Source organism: Ictidomys tridecemlineatus, chromosome 9 (assembly GCF_052094955.1).
Source record: "Ictidomys tridecemlineatus isolate mIctTri1 chromosome 9, mIctTri1.hap1, whole genome shotgun sequence".
Classification (NCBI taxonomy): Eukaryota; Metazoa; Chordata; class Mammalia; order Rodentia; family Sciuridae; genus Ictidomys; species Ictidomys tridecemlineatus.
This window is the reverse complement of record NC_135485.1, coordinates 37,258,822-37,283,577: the sequence shown is the minus strand read 5'-3', so window position 1 is coordinate 37,283,577 and position 24,756 is coordinate 37,258,822. Positions and strand designations below refer to the sequence as shown.

The 24,756-nt window shown below is 36.1% G+C and overlaps 1 protein-coding gene across 9 annotated transcripts in view; it reads left to right on the top strand.

Moving 5' to 3' along the window:
• The window catches only part of Fryl (FRY like transcription coactivator), a 230,864-nt gene that overhangs the window by 155,636 nt on the left and 50,472 nt on the right, over window positions 1-24,756 (top strand). For all 9 annotated transcript variants that reach the window (XM_078021273.1, XM_040292463.2, XM_040292462.2 and 6 more), the window contains 14 exons: window positions 436-560; window positions 2,187-2,244; window positions 4,635-4,726; window positions 7,368-7,540; window positions 9,937-10,097; window positions 10,574-10,684; window positions 12,290-12,444; window positions 12,733-12,832; window positions 13,792-13,960; window positions 16,879-17,138; window positions 17,458-17,598; window positions 20,727-20,895; window positions 22,941-23,025; window positions 24,013-24,125. In XM_078021273.1, coding sequence (XP_077877399.1) covers window positions 436-560; window positions 2,187-2,244; window positions 4,635-4,726; window positions 7,368-7,540; window positions 9,937-10,097; window positions 10,574-10,684; window positions 12,290-12,444; window positions 12,733-12,832; window positions 13,792-13,960; window positions 16,879-17,138; window positions 17,458-17,598; window positions 20,727-20,895; window positions 22,941-23,025; window positions 24,013-24,125 — 1,912 coding nt within the window. The remainder of the gene's footprint in view (window positions 1-435; window positions 561-2,186; window positions 2,245-4,634; window positions 4,727-7,367; window positions 7,541-9,936; window positions 10,098-10,573; window positions 10,685-12,289; window positions 12,445-12,732; window positions 12,833-13,791; window positions 13,961-16,878; window positions 17,139-17,457; window positions 17,599-20,726; window positions 20,896-22,940; window positions 23,026-24,012; window positions 24,126-24,756) is intronic.

The window sequence follows — 24,756 nt, the reverse complement described above, 5'->3', positions numbered from 1 at the left end:
TGTAGCAATACCAAATATTCAGTAAGAACAGTTATGTCGTTTTTATGGTATGACACTAAATGTGGTGTACTTAAAGAAAACTTAAGACTGAATGTCTGACTTTGACACTGATGACTATTTTAGACATAATTTTACTAACTCCTGTTCATGGATCAAGGATTTGATGGTGGACATCAGCCTATTATATTATATGATTATATGGTGGTGAATCTCTAAGAAATTAAGAGTCCTACAAACAAGTTCTATTAAGTAACCTGCAGTAAGCCCCTGGTCAAGGCATGTAATGTTTTCAGGTTGCATATACCACAGGTGAATTTTGAAGCAACATTCGTGTAGAAGTTTCATCTATCTTATGTACTTGACCTAACTTTGAATTTGAAAGGTTAACTTATTTAGTTGGACTTGGAATCATTTGTGGCTGCATTTTTTCCTCAGATCATTGGCATCCCATCCCCTTCATCCTTGTTTAAGCACATAGTTCCAATGATGCGCTCTGAGAGCATGGAAATCACAGAATCCCTTGTTCTCGGTCTTGGCAGGACCAACCCCGGGGCTTTCAGGTAATTATCTTCCTAAGTTTCTCTGCAGTCAAATAAGACTCAGACTAGAGGTCTGGTAGAGTTAAGCAGAATACTCATTAGGATAGTTGCGTAGCAGCCCTGACTTTTACCAGTTAACTGGCCAAGTAATAATTAACTCAGTTAATTGAGTCTTTTATTTCCTTATTTTTATTGAGCAAATTGAGGTTAACCCTATTTTCTTCACAGAATTCTTCCTCTTTTTTCCTCCTGGTGCTGGGGATTGAACCCAGGGCCTTGTGCACGATAAGCACATGCTCTGCCACTGAACCACAACCCCATCCCACAGGATTGTATGGAAATAAAGCATATCCATGTATAATTTTTTTTTCAGTACCAGGGATTGAACTGAGGGCCTCACACATGTTAGACAAGCACTCTACCACTGGGCAACAACCCCTTCCCTAAATATACTTTAAAAGTAATAAAATGCCGTATAAATCTTTAATATTTTCATACTCATTTTACTTATCTAGTAATTCTGTTAATGTATAATCTTAGTCTGGGTTAAAACTTTAGTTTTCTCTGTGTTGTTTAAAACAATGGAATCTTTCAAAGAAATATTTACATGCATATTATCCATCATTTTTTATATTTTTCTTATTAATAAAGCAAATTCTTTATGTTCTTTATGTTCTGCTTTTTTGTTTCCTGTGGGACCCTGAATGTATTCTTTTCAGAATCTTGATTGGTATAGGATAGTATTGATTTTTTTTCCTCTTGAAGATGACAAGTACAAGAAAATAGGCTAATAAATTTTAACATAGCTATAGTGGGAGAGCATTCAACATAAATGAAGTTTTAGAAGACTTTTAGGGAAATAAATATACTATCATGCTACTGAAAATAACTTTTATATAAAATAACTTTTATATAAGTTATCTCATTTAAAAATTTTTCAAATTCCTATGGATAGAAGCAATTTTGAAGCAAATACTTGGAATGTCTACAGTTTTCTTTATATAAATGATGAAATTGAGTATACTTTTTGTTTTCTTCTTAGACTTTAAAAAATTTCTCAATCTTATAAAATTAGCACATTATCAGTTCATAATCAAAATGTAAACAAAGAGAAATTTATCATTTTCATGAAGTTCATACCCTTTTACCTATTGGTTTAATATATAAGATTAATCATAAAGAAATAATCAGAAATGAACACTAATTAATATTAACATTGGTCAATGATCCAATATTTGTAATAACAGAAAAACAGAATTGAATGATTCAATAATAAATGACAATTTATTGAAGTATGATAGAATATTATGAATTCATTATGGCATGTAAAAGTAACTATACTAGTGTTAAGAAAAAATGCTATTTTATATGTAACAGTGTTTCAAAAATTATGCAAAAAAAATTCAACAAAAATATTGATGGTAAATACCTCTCTGTAAGCTAAAATAAATGGCCTGTACTATTTTTTGTAGTTTCCAAATGTTCTATAAAATGATGTGTTATTTTATACTAAAAATAAAAGTGTGTTTGAAGCAGTGGGGTTAGGGTTAACACTTGTTTACATCATTACATTAATATTTACATATTTGCTTGTAAGTATTCAGATTCTGTTTAGCTATTAATAGACTACATATAATTTTTTTCTAGGGAACTAATAGAGGAGTTACATCCAATAATTAAAGAGGCACTCGAAAGAAGGCCAGAGGTAAGCTCTGTTACATAGTTTTCTACCATTAAATTTTTTTCCTTGGCAAACACATATTTCTCTGCTATATACTATATATTAAACCACAGGTTAGAAATTAAGAAGTAAAATGTTATCTAGTATATTTTTATTTATTTGATTTCATTTTATATTTTATTTTTTGTGATACCAGAGATTGAACTCTGTGTACTCTCCCACTGAACTATACTCCCACCCCTTTTTATTTTTTGAGTCAGGTCCTCACTGAGTTGCTTAGGCTGGTCATGAATTTAGGATTCTCCTGCCTCAGCCTCCCAAGTTGCTGGGATTACACCTGAGTGCCATCACACCCAACTCCAGCTTTCTCATGTATTTTAAAATTATTTTTTTCACATACAAACTATTCATCCTACAGCTGAACATATGTAGGAACCCATTGTGTAATACAAATGAGACATTGCTATAGCTTAAGTATAAGCAGGAAGCAGGGTGTAGACTGGAGTTAACTTTTTTTGTAAAGTAGCAGGTAGTAAATGTTTTCAGCTTTACCAGTCTCATGGCAGCTACTTTGTAATTTGAAACATTCATGGACTACATAAGTAATTAGGCATGGCTATCTCCCAATAAAACTTTATTTACAGTGACAGGCAGCCATGGGTTTGATATGGCTTATGAGTCCTAGTTTGAAAATCCTGGTTCTGGAACCCCAAACATCCAAATCTGCACCAAGTTCTGTGCAACTTTTAGAAATTAGATGTCTAGTGGGGCACATGACTGTGTAAACCATACAATTTGTTACACACTGTAATGATGTTATAGGTAAGGAGTTATGAGAGCTACAGAGAAGAGAGCCTTGGACTCTCTGCCTGCAGGTAAAGGAAAGCATTGTAGAGGTAGTGCTGATATTGGAGTGAATTTTAAAGCATGTTCCCCAGTTGACAAGCAAGGGAAAGGCATTCTAGGCAGAAAAATAGCATTCATAAATTTTACACACAAATTTGGAACTTATGCATTTTTTCTGTATGATTATTTTAAAGGGAATAATGGTTGAATATTAGACTGGATAGTATGATAGGGACTTTCTCATGAAAGACTCCGAGCTGTATCCAGTAGTCCAGTGGTTGCTATATGCCAGTGACATCTGAGAGTTACCTGGAGAGCTTGCTCAAAATTAAACCCCTGGGCCTTTTGGATAAGAATTCCTGGAGATGGGCCCAGAAATCTTTTTTCATAAAGCACCTTATATGTATCTGATGTTCGGAAATCTCTGCTGTTAATGTTGGAGGTCCCCTGACCAAAAAAAAAAAAAAAAAAGGTGACAACAGCTATTCTATTATTAGATTTTGAAACATCATCAGTAATTCCTCCCTCACTCCCATCTTTACTTACACCCTGTATAAAGTATGGATATTATCCCCATTTTTTCACTGATAAGGTTTTTGTATCAGAATGATAATTTTGTTTACAATATGTGACAATTTATGTGAGGGAAATGGAATTGGAACATTTCTGAGTTTAGGGGAAAAGAGTCCTGATGTTAAGTCATTAGATAAGTACAGTGGTGTTCCTTGAATGTGAGTTATGGTTTGAGAGTCTGAGCTTCAGTCTTTCTATGGAGACAAAATGAAAACAGTCCAATTAAAACTTTGCAGAATTCCTGTAGGACTGTTAAGAAGATATCCCACTCAAAACAAATTGCTGTATACTTTAGGAAGACCCCATGGAAACAGTAAATGTAATGAATGGGTCATCAGCAAATTGGCCTGCTATAGAACACACAGAAGTGGACCAGGGACATAAAAGTGAAAGACTAAAATGTTTTTAATTGCTTTGTATTATGAAAATTACATCTTAAGGGAGATAATGATCTAGACTTGAAAATGATTCAAAAGATCTATTTTTGCAATTCTGTTATCCTGTTGAAGTGTTACTGCTGGCATTAGTTCTCTTGGCTCTAGTAATACAAATTTATTTATTTATTTTATAATGAGCAAAGACATTTTTCTTTTGTTTTATATTTACTTTTTGTAGCAAAATTAATCATTGAAAAACTTTAGAATAAAAAAAATCTGTGGGTTTACTTGAGTCCCCTTTAGGGACTTTAATTTTTCCTGCCATTCTGTCATCTTCTTAAAGTGTCTTTATGATTCAGTGACAACAGTTTACTAATTCCTGGAATTCTTATATAATGGTTAAATCAACAAATCACCTAAAAATAGTTAGAATTTTGTTTTCCACATCTCACATGATGCAGCGTCTAGCAGAGTAATTATTCCGAACAAGCAGAATAATCTTGTTGAGCCCAGAATCTATCTCTGGCATTTGCGTTATTCTTCCAGAGTCACACCAGGGTTTTCTGTGTCCTTCCCTGAAGGTTTTTTTTAATTAATATCTTTGTATCTGTGGAATAGAATATGAAACGGCGCAGGCGTCGAGACATTTTACGAGTACAGCTGGTACGAATATTTGAACTGCTGGCAGATGCTGGTGTCATTAGTCACAGGTCAGTATTGGATTTTGATTTTCAAAACTTTGAAATGATTATTTCTCATGAAATATATAAAAACAGAAAAACACCTTTGCAATAACAAAACCTATCAGCATCACTGTACACATTAATTTCCAAAAAGGCATCTCATGCATTCATCAGTGGTCAAAAAATGTATTGGAAAATCTACCAGCAGAACTCTGGACAAAAATTGGTGATAATGTTTCTATGATTTTGCTATTTATTGGAACCTGTTTTCTAAGCAAAGAAACAACAATAGCCTTATTTTGACAGGCTTCTCTATTTTCTTACCTCATCTTAAAGATTTATTTCTTCTCGGCTTGAAAAAAATCACTCATTAAAAAGACTAAATATTATAAGGTTTGCAAATTCATTCCAAGTAACTTTTAACTATTCTGCTGGGAAAAATTAAATCTACAAAATAATTCATAACTATGTTTTCCATCATTTATACATTAAACCATAAAACCTTGAGTTATTGCTAAACTGAAAGTTTCTTGACACTAGATCAGCCCCTTGAGGAAAATCCCCTCAGAAGTGTATTTAAAAATAACCACTTTGGAGAGCGGTGGTACTTCCTGACTATTGAAGGAGAAGAATAACAGATCTATCCATAACCACAGAAAGGCATATGAAAAGAAATTGAAGAAATGTATTTATAATTGAACCAGATAGTAACTGGGTGTAGAATTTTTACATTAGCACTCGTCCTAATTATATTTCTTTTTTGTATGTAATGTATTTTATATTTAGTATCAAATACTTTTGGAGATTGTTTTCAGAATAGAACTTTAATGAAAGAAATTTAAACCTGTGCTTTAGTTTTCATTCTTAATACATGAGAAGCAAATGAGAGAAGGGGGGAAAAAAAACCCAGCTAAGTTCGGAAAAGTAAAATTGAAATTTATGAGCTTGAAGCAAAAAGATATCCTAATATGTATCTGAATCTTTTCCTTTTAAGTTCCTTTTAAGGTAACATTAGTAAATTAAGAAGCTTTACATTGAAGGTTTTTTTTTTTTTAATATGATAGCAAATAATGATTCTCTTTTGAAGAACTGCAGAATTTTGGTATTTTGAAACTACAAAAGCTATACTCACTCTTTTGAACACTTAATTTTTACACACTATTGTGTATTCTGGTTATTTTTTTTTAAGAAAGAGAAATTAATAGAGGGTTATCAATGTTGTAGATTTTATTTATTGGTTAAGGAAAAAGTTGAATTCTGAGTGTCAGAATCTTGGAATCTTAGTTCACCCAGCGGATCCCACATGCCTGGTGCATACAATAGCAGTGAATGTTACTTAAATGAATGCATGCTTTTTTTAGGTGCAGGTTGCAGTCTACTAAATTGCTTCCCCATTCACTAATAGGTCATGTCCCAGAATTTAAAGAACATTCATTTTATAGAAGAAAAAATATTTGGTCATGAATTCATATAATGATTGTTTATTATTGTGGACTGATATTTTTAAAATACTGCAGTAACATTGCAACTCCTTATTCTTGTTTTCATGGGTTCAGGATGTTGGTACTACTCACAACTAGCAAAAATGAAATAATAATAATAATAATAGTTTTTGCTTTTAAAATAATAAATAAGCTCGGCACAGATACATTAGACTATGTAATCCTAGTGACTCAGAAGGCTGAGGCTGGGGGATTGCAAATTCAAGGTCTCCTCAGCGAGTTAGGGAGACATTATCTTAAAATAAAAAATAAAGTCTGGGGAGGAAGTTCAGTGGTAAAGTGCCCCTGGGTTCAGTACCTAGTACCATCATAAATGACTGAATGAATGAATGAGTAATTTGTACTAGAAATACTTTTCAAGGAAAGCTGACCTTAATAAATGTTAATATAAGAGCTATTACTTTATGCAGTACTTATCATTTACTAGGTCATTTTATTAATGACCCATTTATATTCTTACTAAAACACTCTGGAATAGATATGATATACATGTGTAATAACTGATAGAGCAAGGCAGTTTAAGACTTTTGACTTTAACCACTAGTCCTCCAACCAGTCCACAGTTTCCAGACTTGGATCCCTTGACTCAAAGAGAATCTCATTGCAGAGATTCTTGAGGCAACTCCATAGATCTAAAAAGATGTGAAACTCAGTACTCTATTCCACTCTTATTTGAATTCTCTTTAGATTTTGCATTCTCTGTAATAATCTATCCCAGAAGGTTGTGGGGAGTAAGTACCTAGTGGATATTTGACTATGTCAGAGGTATAATATGAATATGCATGGATATTATACATATACATAAAACTAGTCTTTCTTCTTTCTATTTTTCTACACTCATCCTCTCCCTCCCATTAGCTTCCTTATCTCCTTATCAAAAAGCTCTATATGTTAATAAATACAGATAGCATTTAGCACTTATAATAGTGAATTAAAGTTAGATATGGAATTGAATAATACAAATTGAAATAGCAGTTCTTTGATTATAAACTACCATCTATTTTATGTATATTAAGTAAATCAAAATCATATTCATTAAATTTTATACTGCCATGACCATGAAAAGTTTAATATGTATTATTCTAAATTTGATTGCTAGGGATTCATTTTGAGTTATGTAATGGAGTCACGTTTTGATTATCATTTATTTTCTTCAATATTTCCAGTGCAAGTGGTGGCCTTGATAATGAAACACATTTCCTCAACAACACTTTATTGGAGTATGTAGATTTAACCAGACAACTCCTGGAAGCAGAAAATGAAAAAGACTCTGACACACTGAAGGATATACGATGCCATTTTAGTGCCTTAGTGGCGAATATCATTCAGAATGTTCCAGGTATTGCTTTTAGTTTCTTAAAGCATTACTGAGTATTAGGAGACCATAATTCATTCTCTTCCCTTGCGGTTTTATAATCAAGTTGAAAAGCAACTTGTAAAAGTACTGGAAAAATGACAGCATAACATGGATGGCAAGAAATCGTTTTATTTTTAAATTAGTACCAGTTGATCAGAAATCAAAGAAGCAACCCAGCATAGATTATTATGGTGAAGACACAGAAACGAAATTCTGAAGAAATCAATTAGAATAAGCTGTATGGACAAATTTGTTCTGGATGCAGTGAACAAAGGAGTATAATGCTTCAAATGATAATTTTAAATCATATTAACAAGATTGTTTTGAATAATGGGAGAAGAGAATTATTAATGTGAATATGACAAGGACACAGTAATACTGTCTGTTATGGAGCAAGCGCCAACATGTGCTTTGAAGTTTGATTTACACAATTGCATTTTTTAAAAAATTTATTATTTAATTTTTCTAAATAGTTATACATGATAGCAGAATGCATTTTGATTCATAGTACACAATTCATTTCTCTGATTATATACCAAGTAATGTCACACCATTTGTGTCTTCATACCTGTACCTAGGGTAATGATGTCTGTCTCATTCCACCAACTTTCCTACCCCCATGCTCCATTCCTTCTCCCCTCCATTCCCTTTGCCCTATCCAAAGTTCTTCCATTCCTTCCATGCCCCCTGCCGCCTACCACCCACTGCCATTGTAGATCAGCATCCACTTATCAGAGAGAACATTTGGCCTTTATTTTGGGGGGGATTGGCTTACTTCGTGTGATATTCTCCAGCTCCATCCATTTACCTGCAAATGCCATGATTTTATTCTCTTTTAATGCTGAGTAATAGTCTATTGTGTATATATACCACAGTTTCATTATCCATTTATCTATTGACGAACATCTAGGTTGGTTCCACAGTTTAGCTAATGTGAATTGTGCTGCTGTAAACATTAATGTGGCTGTATCACTGTAGTATTCTGTTAAAAGTCCTTTAGGTGTAGACCAAGAAGTGGGATAGCTGGGTCAAATAGTAGTTCCATTCCAGGTTTTCTAAGGAACCTCTATACTGCTTTCCAATTGGTTGCACCAATTTTCAGTCCCACCAGGAATGTAAGAGTGTGCCTTTTCTCCCACATCTCACCAACACTTACTGTTGCTTGTGTTCTTGATAACTGTCATTCTGTCTAGAGTGAGATGAAATCTTAAGAGTAGTTTTAATTTGCATTTCTCTAATTGCTAGAGATGTTGAAAATTTTTTTCATATATTTGTTGATTTTATATCTTCTTCTGAGAAGTGTCTGTTCAGTTCCTCAGCCCATTTATTGATTGGGTTATTTGAGTTTTGGGGGTATTAAATTTTTTGAGTTCAATATATATCATGGAGATTAGTGCTCTATCTGATCACAATTGCATTTTTAAAAGTCATAAATTCTTTGCAAATGTAAGACAAAAATGTGACTATAATTCTTCTGTATCACAGCATAAATAGACCTCTTATCTCTCAAAAATTAAGGTTATCTTGTTATTTTAATGGTATATGCCAGCAGCTGGCTTTTAAAGAGCATGGGCTATATTTTATAACAGGGTCACTTAAGCACACAGTTGGGTATGTTAATTTCAAGTGAAGGAGCCCTATTTTGATCTTTGGAAGGAAAATAATGCTGTTGAGTGGAAAAGAGCATTTTTCTTCAAATTTTCCATCCCAAAGCTCACTGATATAAAGGTCTGATTTAGCTTATTACTGTGCACTTTTCCACAACCTCCCCTTTTGTTTATGGAGATACTGTTGAAGTTCTTCAACAAAGATTGATGCAGAGAACTCATGGGATAGAACATCAAAGTGGAAAAGATCATCTAATGCATTCACTTTCAAATGATGCCCGTGGCTCTTTGGATGCCATCAGCAGGAGGCAGCAGAATGGATTTGGATGTTGAGCCTCACACCTTACTTCACCCAGATTAGCTCCTCTGTTATCTGTTTTGTATGTTAAGATTCTGTGTAAGGTTCCTTTTCAAAGTCAACTTTTCTGCTTGGGAGAAAAAAAAAATAGAAAGTTTAAAATAACGTTTTAATCCAAAGCCCTCCCAGTTAACCAGGATCCTGTAGTGTATTTGTGTTAACATCTTGGCCTGGGGAGAAGCTGGTCCTGACTCCCTGTTCCATGCCAGTCTCCCTGTGCCATTCTGCCTGCTGTGACAGTTTCTGTGACTTGGATTTGTATAACTGACTTCTGTTACTGTGAAGGTTTAGGGCAAGTTAAATGAAAACTTGCTTTTTGTTTTACAGCCTCTCATACTCAATAGTGACTTGCCATGTATGTTAAAGTAAAAAGATATGGAAATAAATTTTTCCTTCTATGTTTTTATTTACAGTGCACCAGAGAAGAAGTATTTTTCCTCAGCAGAGCCTTCGTCACAGTCTGTTTATGCTGTTCAGTCACTGGGCAGGTCCTTTTAGCATCATGTTTACACCCTTGGACAGATACAGTGATAGGAATATGCAAATTAATAGACATCAATACTGTGCATTAAAGGTATTTACTTAGAACCTGAATTCCTTTTTTCTTAAGAACGGAGTTAAATATTTTCATGTGTCTCTATCTGGTTTTATAAATGGGGTAAGGATTTCTTCAGAGTGCCTGAGAATATTGCAATACATGTTTGTCTGCCATATGGAAATACTTAAACCATACCTTTATTTAAGTACATAAAATACAATGCAAAAAAGTTTCAGAATCTATCAAAACTTAACATTTACTTAAAGAACTGAATACTACTTCCAAGTACTTAAGTCTTTTAATCTTCTCTTCCAGTCTAATTTGGTAGGATGATATTACTCATAATTAATTTCTTAGTTTAAAAAAATACTATTATGCTTTTCTTTGCAACAATAAAAAAAGATCTTATGGCTAGATAAACATGAGTAAAAGTATCTTGCCTCTTCTCATTAAGCAACCAACATTGACCCTCTTAAAATCTTTAAATGTAATTCTGATATTATTGTTTGAAGGCTATGTCTGCTGTACTATGTTGTGGCCCTGTTGCAGATAATGTAGGACTTTCATCAGATGGCTATTTGTACAAATGGCTGGATAACATTTTGGACTCTCTGGACAAAAAGGTAATTAGGATAATTCCCTTAAAATTTCATAATGAATTGTCTTTCGGAATTAAAATATGGCCCTCTGAAAATTAGTCATCTTTTAATAAAGATAGGACGGAACTATAGGTAAAAATTATATTATGTAAAATTAAATAGATTATTGTAATCTAAGGAAATTCCAATTTGTATTTATCACTCTATGGAGTAACTTTAATTTCACTTTCATATTATAGGATTAATATAGCAGTGTGTATATATCTCTCATAGGGTTCTGAGTCTATAAAGTACTGATCTAGAATGCATTGAGCTCCATGGAAGAAAGAGGTTATTTGCTATGTTTAATTTCCTTTTTTTGCCCAATCTTCAATTAATCACTTTCTTGCCTTCCTTAGTCTCATATTTTATACAAACAGACTAGACAATTTTCTTCTGCAATCAAAATTTTAATAACAAAGATACTATTTTTAACATGGTCGAATATACTTGACTAGGTTCCAGATTTTTTAAAAATAGATCTAGCTCAATAGTACAATCATACAGCTTTGTACAGAGCATTCTGTATATCAACAGAAAATATATTTGAGCACAAAAATAAAAAATGTTTAAAGAGAACCTCAGCAGCATTTTGTTTCTGCAAAACAGAATATCTCATATTGATGAAATATCTACAGGTGCTTTTCCTTTACAAAAACACATATTCCTTTATAAATACACAGACTGAGTCATTAACGATGACCTAGTAATTGTTTCCCTTCAACCTGAATGGTTTATAAGCTATATCTTACAACCATATAAAGGCTTTTATTTGTATTAAGGTGTTACCACTTTTGAAATAAAGCTTAAAATATTTTATATTTCAAAGTAAAATTAGCAACATAACTGGACAGTATATTGTGTGATAGCTTTATTTATTTATTATGAGATCTACTCCAATATAAATGGGTAATCACTGCTGTGTTGCCAGAGAGACTGCAGAATTTAAAATAGGACTTGTGTTTTTTCCCCTCAGAATAATTTTTTTTCTATTGAGTTATCACAAAAATAAGAATATAGCTTGATAAAAATAATCAGAGGTTAACAACTCATTTTTCTGAAAGCACTTATCATCATTCATGTTCATCAACTGCCTTTGGGGCTCTCAAAAAAGAGAGACTTACACTAAGAATCTTGTGTAAGAGAACCCCAGGCCAAGTGTAATTTATTCATATTGTCATCATTTTGGCTGAGTAAAGGATGAGAGGGAATTGAACAAAACAAGACAGAGTTTTGTGATTAAATGTAATAAATGTATGCACTATTCTGATTTACTAAAAATGTAGAGAAATATAGCCAGACATAGTGGCACATGCCTTGTAATCCCAGTGACTTGGAGACGCTAAGGTAAGAGGATCACAGTTTGAGGGCTGTCCTTGCAACTTAGCAAGGTCCTAAGCAACTTTGCAAGACCTTGTCTCAAAATTAAAAATTAAAAAAGGCTAGGGAGGCTGTGGATGTAGCTTGGTGGTAAAATGTTCCTGGGTTCAATCCTTAGTACCAAAAAATATTTTTCAAAAGGTAGAAAAAATAGGAAATTAAATATAAATAACTTTCCCCCTCCCTGGCAATTTTGTGACCTTATTTCAGGTTCATCAGTTGGGCTGTGAAGCAGTCACGTTGTTGCTGGAGCTGAACCCTGATCAGAGCAACCTGATGTACTGGGCTGTGGATCGCTGCTACACAGGTTCCAAGAGGGTGGCAGCTGGCTGCTTTAAAGCCATCGCGAATGTCTTCCAGAACAGGTACTATAGACACTATCTCATGCTAAGTTAGTTTTGTTTGTTTGTTTGTTGTTTAAGAAAAGGTTTCCCTTTGAATTTCTTTTTTTTAAACTCCAGTGGAATTTCTTTTTTTAAACTTAACCGATAAGGATAATGGTCACCATGAATCTGTTGTACCTAATCCCTTACAATCCTCCACCCCCCAACTTAGAAGATCATACAACTTTGCTTTTTGTACATCCTCTTTATCCACTGCAGCAAAAGACTTCAAACCTTGTTATTTACCTAACATGTGAAATTTATCTCTAGGGATTATCAGTGTGACACAGTGATGCTCCTAAATCTGATACTGTTTAAAGCAGCTGATTCTTCTAGAAGTATCTATGAAGTTGCTATGCAACTGTTACAGGTTTGTAAACAGTTGTTAATTAAATTTTTTTTCACTCAGGATTTAGTGAAGCCTAATAATTTATTCTTGCCATTAAAGAATACTAATACCAATATTTAGCTTTATTTTTAATAGTGAAGCGTGATAGCAAGTTCTGATTAGAAATAGATACAAAGATCATATAGATATTTAAATCTACAAATAATATGAACTATTTAGAACTGTATTATTGAAAGATATTAGTGTGTATCTGAAGATACAAATGTTGATTGAAACTATTTCTATTTAGTAGTCAAGAATAATGTGAACAATTAGCTATTGTGATATCCTCATAGAACCTTCCTTTATTAAACTGAGTATATATCATTATTATAGGGTATTTAACTAATTGATAGTAGGGCAAAGTTCTTTGATCTTAACCATGGGCTGAAAATAGGATTGAGTAAATGCTGGTTTTCTTTTTCCCCCTGATGCTTTCATGTAGTACTGATGCTGGTAGGACCATCTTAGGAATTATAATTAATGCCTTAATTAATTAAGAGGAAAGTTAACAGTATAGCTCTTCACATAGTATAATGACAAAAGGAGTTCTATATGTCATATTTAATCTGTGATTAAACAAGATCTGTTTAAAGCGTGTTTTTCCATTTACACTTATTTTATACAACTATATTTTGGACTGGAAAAGTGGTAAACATTTTTCAAGTAATTGACCACTAAGTTGCTGAAGTTATTTTCTAACTAGACTACTAACCCACATCATTACAATTAAACCAAGGAAGGTAAATCCCTTTAAATAGCTTTTGCCTGTTTGCACACATCCTGACATTAGAAATGAACATACTTTATCATATATATATGTATATGACCATGTAATTTTTAAACTGAAATATTTCTTGGGAGTTGTTCTTTTAAATATAATCGAACTTTAGAGGACCCATAAAATATTGACTTCAGCTGATGAATTTGTATTCTTTTAGATTCTGGAACCCAAGATGTTTCGCTATGCTCACAAACTGGAGGTTCAGAGAACAGATGGAGTACTCAGCCAGCTGTCTCCCCTGCCACATCTGTATTCTGTTTCATATTATCAGTTGTCCGAGGAATTAGCAAGGGCATATCCTGAGCTCACTCTTGCCATATTCTCAGGTATGATCAGTGAACTGGTTAGTTATTTTTCTGCAGTCATTTCTTAAAAGGTATTCAAAAATTTTAAATAGATTACATTTGACACCAAATGGATGCACACATTGCCATCCTCCCACAGCATTCATCTCATCAGTGGGTGGAGTTTTTTTCCCATTCATAGTTGACCTGAGGGGAATGGCCCTCACATTGGGTTCTGAAAAGCAGCCTACCTGTTGGTTTGCACTGGTAGATGGCAGTGGGATCATGCCCCTTCCTTTCTCACAACTCCCAAACCCCTGCCAGCACTTAAACGTGGACATGACTAGCCATCAAGGAATGGCCTCCTCGACGCCATTTCTGCTGTTGCTGGTCCTCTGACAGAGATCCTGCGCAGAGAATAGTCATCTAGTTGAGTCTCTGAAAGCCCATGGTGGGGAGCATGTCCTGGCCCAGGTGTAGACCACACCCCAGCTCAGTCTGCATGTCACAGCTTGTCTCCCTGGGTTCTGCCTTCAGATGCTCTTGTCCTTGGCATCTGCTAATTTTAACTCCTTTGTTTTGAGAGATTTTTCTCAAGAGATACAGATATCAACTGTACCCACTTTAAAGTGTGAGGGCCCTCCTCCTCTCTGTCCCCAGGACTAGGGAAGTGCACTTTAAATATCATCAGCTCCTGGCTCTTTGCATCCTCTCTCCTCCTTCACGCCACTCCTCTCCCCTCCCACACCCTGTGCCTGGCCATTTTGATATCTGACATTCCCATGTTCTCAGCCCTTGCGGCTGCCTGGGACTTCTCAGATGGCCTTCAGACTCCATTAGTGTCAGCTTCCTCTCTGTAAATCCACCAGACACCTTCTAACTGCAGTGTCTTAGACCTAACTTCTGGTCTTCTGCAGCCACTGACGTCAGTGAGCTCTCCTGTATTTCTTTCAATTGTGGGCTCTCTTGATTTCTAGAAACTTAATATTTCCTGTTTTCTCTTCTACCATGGACTGTTTCTTTTGTCACTTTTGGTGGACTCTTTCCTTCTACCCATATAAACATTAGTGTTCCCAGGGCTCCAAGCTGGGCTGCCTCCTCACCTCATCCCAACTCCCTGAAGGAGGTCTGGCCACTGCCATGGCCCTAGCTCCCACAGTGAGTGTCCTTGGTCAGGATTTTTTCATTCAACTACTTTCTGAGCTCCAGAAATGACCTTTCATACTACAGGTAATGAATAAGATTCTGTACTGATCGAAGGTATTTTTATAAATGATAGACTGCAGATAACCATATGCGAAGACTAAAGCCAGGTATGGTGGTACATGCCTGTAGTCTCACCTACTTGGGACGCTCAGACAAGAGGAGGAACCAGCCCAGGAGTTGCCAAGTCACCTTGGCAACATAGTGAGACCCTATCTTAAAGAGAAAGGGGTTGGGGGGAGGGTGGGGAAGATCAGCCACTCATTGACATTACCTTAGATTTGCACAATTGCCCCAGGAGGCAACTATTGTGTTACCCTCTTTTTACAGAATAAGAAATTGAGGATAAGAGGTTCATTGTCCCTAGGTCCAGGGGTAGGTGCAGTGGAACTGGGTCATGCTATCCAGAGTCAAGTTCATACCCACTCCTCTTCCATATTCACTCTTCCTGATGAGTAAATAAATAGAAGGGGCAGAGGAGAAAGATTTTTATTTAGTCATCTGCAGAAACTAAATAGCAAATCAGGGCTCATGGGCTTTGGAATCAACCTGTGTTTGACTCCTCTGCCACTAGATAATAGTCTGACTCTGCCAAGTTAATGAGTCTCTGCCCCCATCACAGCTTTGTTGTGTTAGAAGAAAGGAATATAAAAGTAATGCACCTAAATAGAACCAGTAAGTGAGGTTCTTAATGAGTCCTTTTAAAGTAATCCATGTATGTAGACTTTTTATCTGGCCATTACATTTATCCATTTGTTTTTTTAAATGTCATCTTAATCATGTTAAGTGTACAGCTCAGTAGTGTTAAGACCATGCACATTTTGTGAAGCACATCTGTAGAACTCTTTCCTCTTGCAAAAATAGAACTCTCTAGAGCCACTAAACAGCAGTCCCTCCTTTCCCTCTCTTCTCAACCCCTAGTAGTCACCATTCTACTTAGCATTTTTATGAATTTAACTGTTTTAGATATATCAGTAGAATCAAACAAAATTTTTAAGTTTGTAGCTTGTTTCACTTACCATAATGTTTTCAGGTTCAGCCACATTATAGCATGTGACAGGATTTTCTTCTTTTAGGTTGTATAGTATTCCACTTTGTGTATATCATATTGCTTATCCATTCATTCACCTATTGGCTCTTGGTTTGCTTCCCCTCTTGTCTGTTGTGAGTAGACTTCTGTGAATATATTCTGCAAATATCAGTTTGAGTCTCTGCTTTCTTTTGGATATGTACTCAGAAGTAGGATTCTCTATGCTGCTTTCCATAAAGTATGCACTATTTTACAGATCCACCAACAGTGTACAGACATTTATTTTAACTGCCAAAAGTATTTTATATATAAAGCAAGTATCTGGTTTGTGTCAGCTGTTAGTTTTATGACATCATTGAAATGAAATTTATTCAAAGGAGAATTACTCATATAATAAAATCTGGCTTCCTAAGCCCAGCATGGTGGTACATGCCTGTAATCTCAGCAGCTTGGGAGGCTGGGACAGGAGAAATGCCAGTTTAAAGCCAGCCTCAGCAACAGCGAGGTGCTAAGCAACTCAGTGAGATCCTGTCTCTAACTAAAACACAAAATAGGGCTGGGGATGTGGCTCAGTGGCCAAGCACCCCTGGGTTCAATCCCTGGTACTAAAAAAAAAAAAAAAAAAAAAAATCTGGCTTCCTAGTTTTTAAGTGGATGTTAAAATTAATTATAGGTTAAAGGAAACTGAAATTACATCAGTTCTCGCTTTTGGTTTGCTTTTAATTAGAGATAAGCCAGAGGATTCAGACAGCTCACCCTGCTGGGCGGCAGGTGATGTTGCACTATCTCTTACCGTGGGTGAACAACATCGAGTTAGTGGATTTAAAACCCCTGCCCACAGCAAGGCGACATGATGAAGATGAAGATGATTCATTAAAAGACCGAGAAATTATGGTGACCAGCAGGCGCTGGTTACGGGGAGAAGGCTGGGGATCCCCACAAGCCACTGCGATGGTTTTGAACAATCTGATGTACATGACAGCAAAGGTAAGGTGGGTTTTGTATTTGCAGTTGCTGCACAGGTGACCACTGGGAAGAGGAAGTGTGGTTACAGACAGATGCAGAGACTAGGCCATCTGATAACCACACAGAGTGCATTGTGAATCCTCCTCTTTAAAAAAAAACTTCTCATTAAACATCTTTTTTAACTTCTATATTTATTAGTAATAATGAGGTTAGACATGAAAAATAATCATTCTCTACAGTGTGAAAAAGATTAGAGCTGTCTGTAAAAATGCTATTTGCTCATATTTCATGGTGTGACAAGTTTGTTACTGAAGTATCTCCTGTGTGTGCTGCACCCTAGTATGGCGATGAGCTGGCCTGGTCGGAAGTGGAGAACGTGTGGACCACACTTGCAGATGGCTGGCCGAAAAACCTAAAAATAATTTTGCACTTTTTGATCAGCATTTGTGGGGTGAATAGTGAACCAAGCCTCTTGCCTTACGTAAGTATTCAAGTTCTTTTAACTTTATACACACACTCCTCAGATGTGTATATACCTCAGATGTGTTTATGCCAAAGTATGGACAGCAGTCACCCTACAGAAGCAAATAAGAGCCACTGGAGTGAGGACAGTCAGGCACTTGTAGATGGCCTTATTTATTGATTCATTCAACAATATTATCTAGTATAATTATAAGCAAACACTCTTCTAGGTACTGGGCATTCCAACCTGATGGGTGAGACAGATTTTATTCTTTGAAGCTACACCTAGTTTATTTATTAAATAAATCAGTAAGTTCTAGTATGGTTGTGATAAGGGCTATAAGGGAAAGTACTGAGAGTGAATAATAAGGAAACATAGCAATCTGGATAAGAGATGATACTCGAAGAAATTGATATTGCAGCAGAGACCACCAGATTGAGGAGGATGGTATTGCAGCTGGCATTGGGCTATTGGAGCAGGTGGGGAACTGGAGCTTAGAGCCATAGGCTGCTGGAAGCCCGAGAATAGAGAGAAAAGGAAGAGTGGATAACATGGAGGATATCAAATCTTTACCTCTGTGGGGAAAGCAAAACTAAATCTGTCCAAGGGCCCTATAAAACTCTCAAGCTCGAGGGTGAAATGGAACTTGGATGCTTGAATACTTACCTGTTCTATGTTCACAGTAGCCATGAAGCGGCATCTCCTAAAAGTGTGATCTGCAGAAGGCTGCTCCAAAGGTTCTTCCAGATCCCTCTTCAAACAAACCAGTTAGTGGCCTGGCTTCAGCCAGCATTTTCTGAGTGTACTTGAAAGCATTGTTCCCAAGATGTGACCCCTCTGTGACCAAATCTATAGTTTTCCCTCATGCTCACCCCTCATTGCCATGCCCACACTGGACAGTCCCACGTTGGGGCCGTGGCACTCTCTTCCTTCTCTTTCCTGCACCTCCTCTGGGTCTTCCCTAGGGCACCAGTACTCCCGAGACCTGATGTGCACAGTCTTCTTTTTCCTTACCCTGCTTCATTGATCTTGCCAGTACTTAGCCATCACCACTCAAATGATGTTTTACCCATTTGTCTCAGCCAAGTAGATGAAGAGCATAGGTCTGTGTTTGGATCCTTGCTGTATTCACAGTGCCTCAATGGTTCCTGGCACATAGCAGGTCCTCAATAACCAGATGGATGAATGAGTGAGTTGGAGTGGGAACTAGAAAAAGAGCATGAGATGAAATTTAGGGAATAGCCATTTGACAGGAATTTAAAAGGAGTCATTTTTAGTGTTAATAGCAATAGTTTCTTAATTACTGTTTCTTCAGCACTTGTTATGCCAGACATGGTAAATGCACTTCATCTACATTATTTCATTCACTTCTCAGAATAAATTGATGGCTTTGCAGTTTTACAAATGAATTTAAAAAGGCAGAGAAAACAGTCATTTCCTCAAGGCCACAGAGGCATATAGCTGTGACACTTAATGGGCTGGAATTCCATCTCGAATCCATGGTGAGGAAGCCTGGCAAGGGAGCAGGCAGCCAGGGGTCAGTGTGGCAGAGGGTGGGGAACATGAGGGAGAACTGTAGGAGATGTGTCAGAGAGGTACTGTGGGGTCATGTGGTTTAGGACCAGACACCTACCTGTCTCTCGATGCTTCTCAAAGAATATTAAGCCTGTTACATGTTTTGAAAACAATGCTTTCAAGTAGATTTTGGGAAGCTTCACACAGAAAAGTGGGGAGCGGTTGGGAGGGGACTTGAGGACTTGATAGGATCAGGGCAGGAGTGCCACAGGCCTTCAGACAGGAGAGCCAAGGCACAGGGGCAGGGATGCACACAGCGTGGTCAGAGGAGACTGAACCCAAGAACAGAGAGAATTATCAGTCCATTGGATGGGTAAAGAGCTCCGTGAGGTTAGTTACCACTGGGTAACCATTATAAAATTTTCAGTGTGGCCAGGCACAGAGGCTCGTGCCTATAATCCCAGCAACTATGGAGCCTGAGACAGGAGAATCACAAGTTAGAGGACAGCCTCATTAATTTAGGCCCTCAGCAGCTTAGTGAGACCCTGTCTCAAAATAAAAAGAACTGGAGATGTGGCTCAGGGTAAAGCATCCCTGGATTTACTCTTCGGTACCAAAACAAAACAAACAAAAAAAAAAACCAAACAGATTTTTGTTCTGAAATAATAAAGCATGTTTTAAGATTTGACCAGGGTCGTCTAAAATATGGCTTGCACACATCTGGGTGTATATAAATCATCTGTGGATCTTGGTTCTGGAAGGAGGGTAGGGCCTGAGATTCTTCATTTCTAGCAAGTTCCAGCTGATGATACCTATGACCACATTTTGAATAGTAAGGATTAAAATAGGAAGAAGAAAAAGAGATAGCTTGATCGTGTAAGTTATTTTGGTGATACATATTATTAAAATATATAATACATAGTACAGAAAAGTTTTTTTGTCCATTTAACTAAACTCATATCATATACTCGCCATTTAAAAAGTACTTTACAAATCTTACTTAACTCATTTAATCCTCCTTTATGAAGTAGGTGCTATTACTATCCCCATTTTGCAGATGAGAAATCTTTCCAGTGGATCCACTGGATCCATTTGAGTTAGCTCAGCCTGGGTTCTTGTCATTGTTCCTTGCTCTTAAAGACTGTTCTTTACTACTAGGTTCCACATAGAGAACAGGAAAGGCAGAAAAAAACAGAATGAAAGGGAAATCCTAGGTTTGGAGGCTGGGCTACTAAAGATCAGGGGAAAGTCTTCACAAAAACTTTTAACCAAAACCTTTTTCCCTTAAAAAAGAAACCTATAGAAGAGCATTTTTTCTTTTTAATTTTTATTTTAAAAAGAAGAAACAGGACTGGGGTTGGGCTCCGTGGTAAAGTGCTGCTCACCTAGTATGTGTACCTAGGTTCAATCCTCAGAATGAATGAATGAATGAATAATAAATAAAATAATAATAATAATAATAATAATAATAAAGGTATTGTGTCTCATTACCAATCAGTGTCTAGGCACATTTTGATTGTGCTTGTTTATCTTTCACTTAAAGTTTAACTAATTCTGATAGTTTATCTCAAGACAAATTTATGAGATAAATATTTTGTGTTTTCTTTTCTGAACCATTTCTTTTGTGACAGGTGAAGAAAGTTATCGTTTATTTAGGTAGGGACAAAACGATGCAGTTGCTAGAGGAGCTGGTGAGCGAACTTCAGCTGACAGACCCCGTCAGCTCAGCTGTCACCCACATGGATAACCCCCCCTACTACCGCATCACTTCCAGCTACAAAATCCCTTCCGTCACCTCAGGTGAGACTGCACCTGAAACTGATTGCTTTGTGTCAGAAGAGTTGCTTTACCTAATTGTTAGTTTTAGCAAACATCTGAGTCTTTAAACAACATTATTGAGAAAGCAAATGTGAATTATGTATCATAATTAATGTGCTGAGATTTAGTAAATCCTCATATGAATAAAGAAATTTGGTAACATAAGGAGTGTTACTATTATAAAGGGAAACTTTACAGACTTATTCGGAACTGGAATATAAATTTATAATGCCTATATAGTCAGTATGCTAAATTTAGAAAATGCTTATTAAAATTATTTGTGAAATTGCACATTATGATTATTTTATTCAAGTAAGTATGTGTGTGTATTTAATTTTTATTGTAAATTGACAAATTACATATAGGGAGTAGAAAATAATGTTAGATTTATGAATACAAAGTGGAATAATTAGATCAAACTGATTAACATACCTGCCACCTTAAATACTTATCATATTACATTATTTTGAGTGAAGAAATTACATTCCTGAGGGAATAACTTCCAGTGAAAATCAATACAATATTTAGGCTATTATAAATGAAATTTCTATGAAACTCTTTGGGAGTTTATATTGAATGCTTTCACCATGTCAATAATAGTGTATAATTAGAAATATTAAAAATTATATCTTCACAATTTATTATTCATCATTTATTTTTATTTCTTAGCCTGTTTTTCCTACAGTCTAATTGATTTCTAATAGTACTTCTGTTGAATTTTTCATATCTGCTAATACAATTTTAATTCCAAAGAGTGTTTTTTTTTGTTTTTTTTTTAGTTAGGAGTTCTTTCTTTTTTTTTTTTTTTAGCAGTATCCTATTCAAATTTCATGGTGGTACTTTTTCTGAGCCTGATAAAGTTATAAGATTTCTTCATCCAGCAGAACTTCTTACATCACTGTTTATCTTGTCTTCATAAAAGCTTTGCTTAATACCTGCCAGTTTCATATCTTTTTATAAGAAAAATGTGTTAAAAATTGTTAAGTTCTGGAGCTTGAGATTATGGCTCAATGGTAGAGCACTTGCCTAATAATACATGTGAGGCACTGGGTTTGATCCTCAGCACCACGTAAAAAATAAATAAAAAACCAAAAGAAAGAAACTTAAAAAAAAAAAATCAAGGGGCTGGGATTGTGGATCAGCGGTAGAGCGTTTGCCTAGCATGGGCAGGACCCGGGTTCAATTCTCAGCACCACATAAAAATAAAGTCATTGTGTTGGGTCCATCTACACCTAAGAAATATTTTTTTTTTAAAAAATTTGTATATTTATAGAGGATTAGTTGACTGTGTCCTTTTTTAAGTGATGGTTTCAGTGATCTCCATGTAGGCCTTTTCTCTTAAATCATTCATAATCTGATTTCCCAGCAAAAACTCCCCTGCCTAAAGGAGAGGGTGTGTGTGTGTGGATAGATTTTATGTATTTATATATACACATATTTACATAGGCCTTGAGCCTCCAAAAGACCAGTAGGGGAGGAGGGATCCAGAGCAGGAGACGAAGTCTCAAATTTTAGTATGTGGTTTTCTTCTCATTCCCTGTTATCAGTAAGGTGCTTCCTCCTCCTGCCATGCAGTGTGTACCCTAGTCCAGAAATCTTCTGCCTTACTCTCACAAGAAGAGACTTCTTCCAGATGTGGGTGGAGACAGCCACCCAACTGCAAAAGACAGGGAGATTTGGGAGGCTACTTCTAAAGTAGGTTTTCAGCCATTCTCCTATGTTTAGCTCTGCATTGAACCCCAATTTCCAGATGCTCAGTGCTGCTCATTCCTGAGCCTTTTGGAGATTCAATAGTAGAAACTTCTTAATCCACACCCCACTGCCTTTATGATTCTTAATTACTTCCTGTGCATTTGTTTTCTAGCATCCCTAAAGTTGTTGCTGTTACCTCCTTTCCCTCTTGATCCTTACGAGTACATTCCTTTTTTAAAATCTCTCTGCTTTCATTTCAGTGGATTTTGACTGAAATCTTCTGTCCTTTATTGTTCTCTTAAATTAACAGGTACTGTTTTATTTTCTATTGATAGGAACTACTTCCAGTAGCAATACAATGGTAGCTCCCACAGATGGCAACCCTGATAATAAATCCATAAAGGAGAACCTTGAAGAGAGGTGAGTACCTTTCTGGTCTTCATTAGCCTTTCAGTTTGACAGACTGATTGTCATTAGAATAAATGAAAATCTCTGCATTGGATTGTGTGGGGGTTTTTATTTTGTTCCTTTTTTTTTTTTTTTTTTTTTTTGATACTAGGGATTGAACTCAAGGGGGCTTTGCCACTGAGCTATACAACTCGCCCTTTTTATTTTTTGAGACAGGGTCTCACTAAGTTACGTAGGGCCTCGATGAGTGGCTGAGGCTGGCCTTAAACTTGTGATCCTCCTGCCTCAGCCTCCCAAGTCACTGAGATTACAGGAGTGTGCCACTGTACCCTCCTGGAATGTGTATTTTGTTGTGTTAACTCCAGTCAGGAGGGCTGAGGATGTAGCTTATGAAGTGTGCATGAGGCCCTGGATTTGATCAACAACACTGCAAGGGGACCAAAAACAAAACTTCTAATGAAGAAATATGTTTCCACATTGGAAAATTTTCACATTGACTGTCTTTATGTTGAAGATGCTGACAGGCTAGGGTTTTTTTAAATATATTTTTTAGTTAGACACAATACGTCTATTTTATTTTTTTGTGAGGTGCTGAGGATCGAACCTAGCACTTTGCACAGGCTAGGCAAGCGCTCTACCGCTGAGCCACAACCCTAGCCCCAGGCTAAGACTTTTGATATGTTGTAATGGATGAAAAGGTGCCATCTGATCAGTAACTTTGGTGTCGCTTACAATTTGAGACTTTTCTAAAAATGGTTATTTACTCTGTTTTTTTTGTCAAATCAGTCTCACCAAAATATCTATTTAAGGGAGATATTTAGTAGGAATGATTGACTAAAAGCTTAAACTTTTGAATTATAAGGTGGAAACTAACATATACCATGGTAAACTCTTGGTGGTATTTTGCATAACGTGCTTTTTTTAAACGTAAGAAGTAAACAGAAGTACAAATGCCACTTTTCCATGAGCTGTGCCTAACCTCCCTGATCCTCCCCATAGCTGCGTGCAGCTGGATATCTACAGTGGACTGAACAGCCATCTAAACCGTCAGCACCACAGACTAGAGTCTCGATACAGCAGCAGCTCTGGAGGATCTTATGAAGAAGAAAAAAGTAATCCATTCCGAATGTTCCTTATAGAACTATAATGATGAGGTCTATTGCTTATTATATTAATATAGTTTTCCAAAAATTTGATTTTTTAAAGACTATTTAACTGCCACTAGTGGTGTTCCAACATAATGTCTTGAATAATGTCTTGAAATGTCTTGATTTTGAAGAATGATTTTAAATAAGCAACATATAAACAGGAGAAATGAAAAACAAAACACAGGTTCCCTCTAGATGATAGAATTGGTTCTCAAGAAGCATTATAGAACCAATGCACTAGGCACAACCTGGTTTTTTGTTTTTGTTTTTTAACAGGTGTTTGCTTTTCCCTGTGTGAATTTGCATTTTACTAAAGAGGTTGTCCCTTGCACTTACAACATAAATAATCTGCCCAAATCTCACTATGACACTAGAGCAGAAACACAAACTTTCAAGCCAGGAAGGGACCCTGGAGATGATTTGATCCAATCTCCTCATTTTATGCACGATGGAACTGAGGTCCAGAGAGGTTAAGTGACTTACCCACGTCACACAGAATTCACATTCCCTGACATCATTTTTTACTGAACCTGCAGCCCCATTGTGGTGGAGCAGATTTTCTTAAAAGATGGGTTTGTGTTGGTCCTGTCTCAGG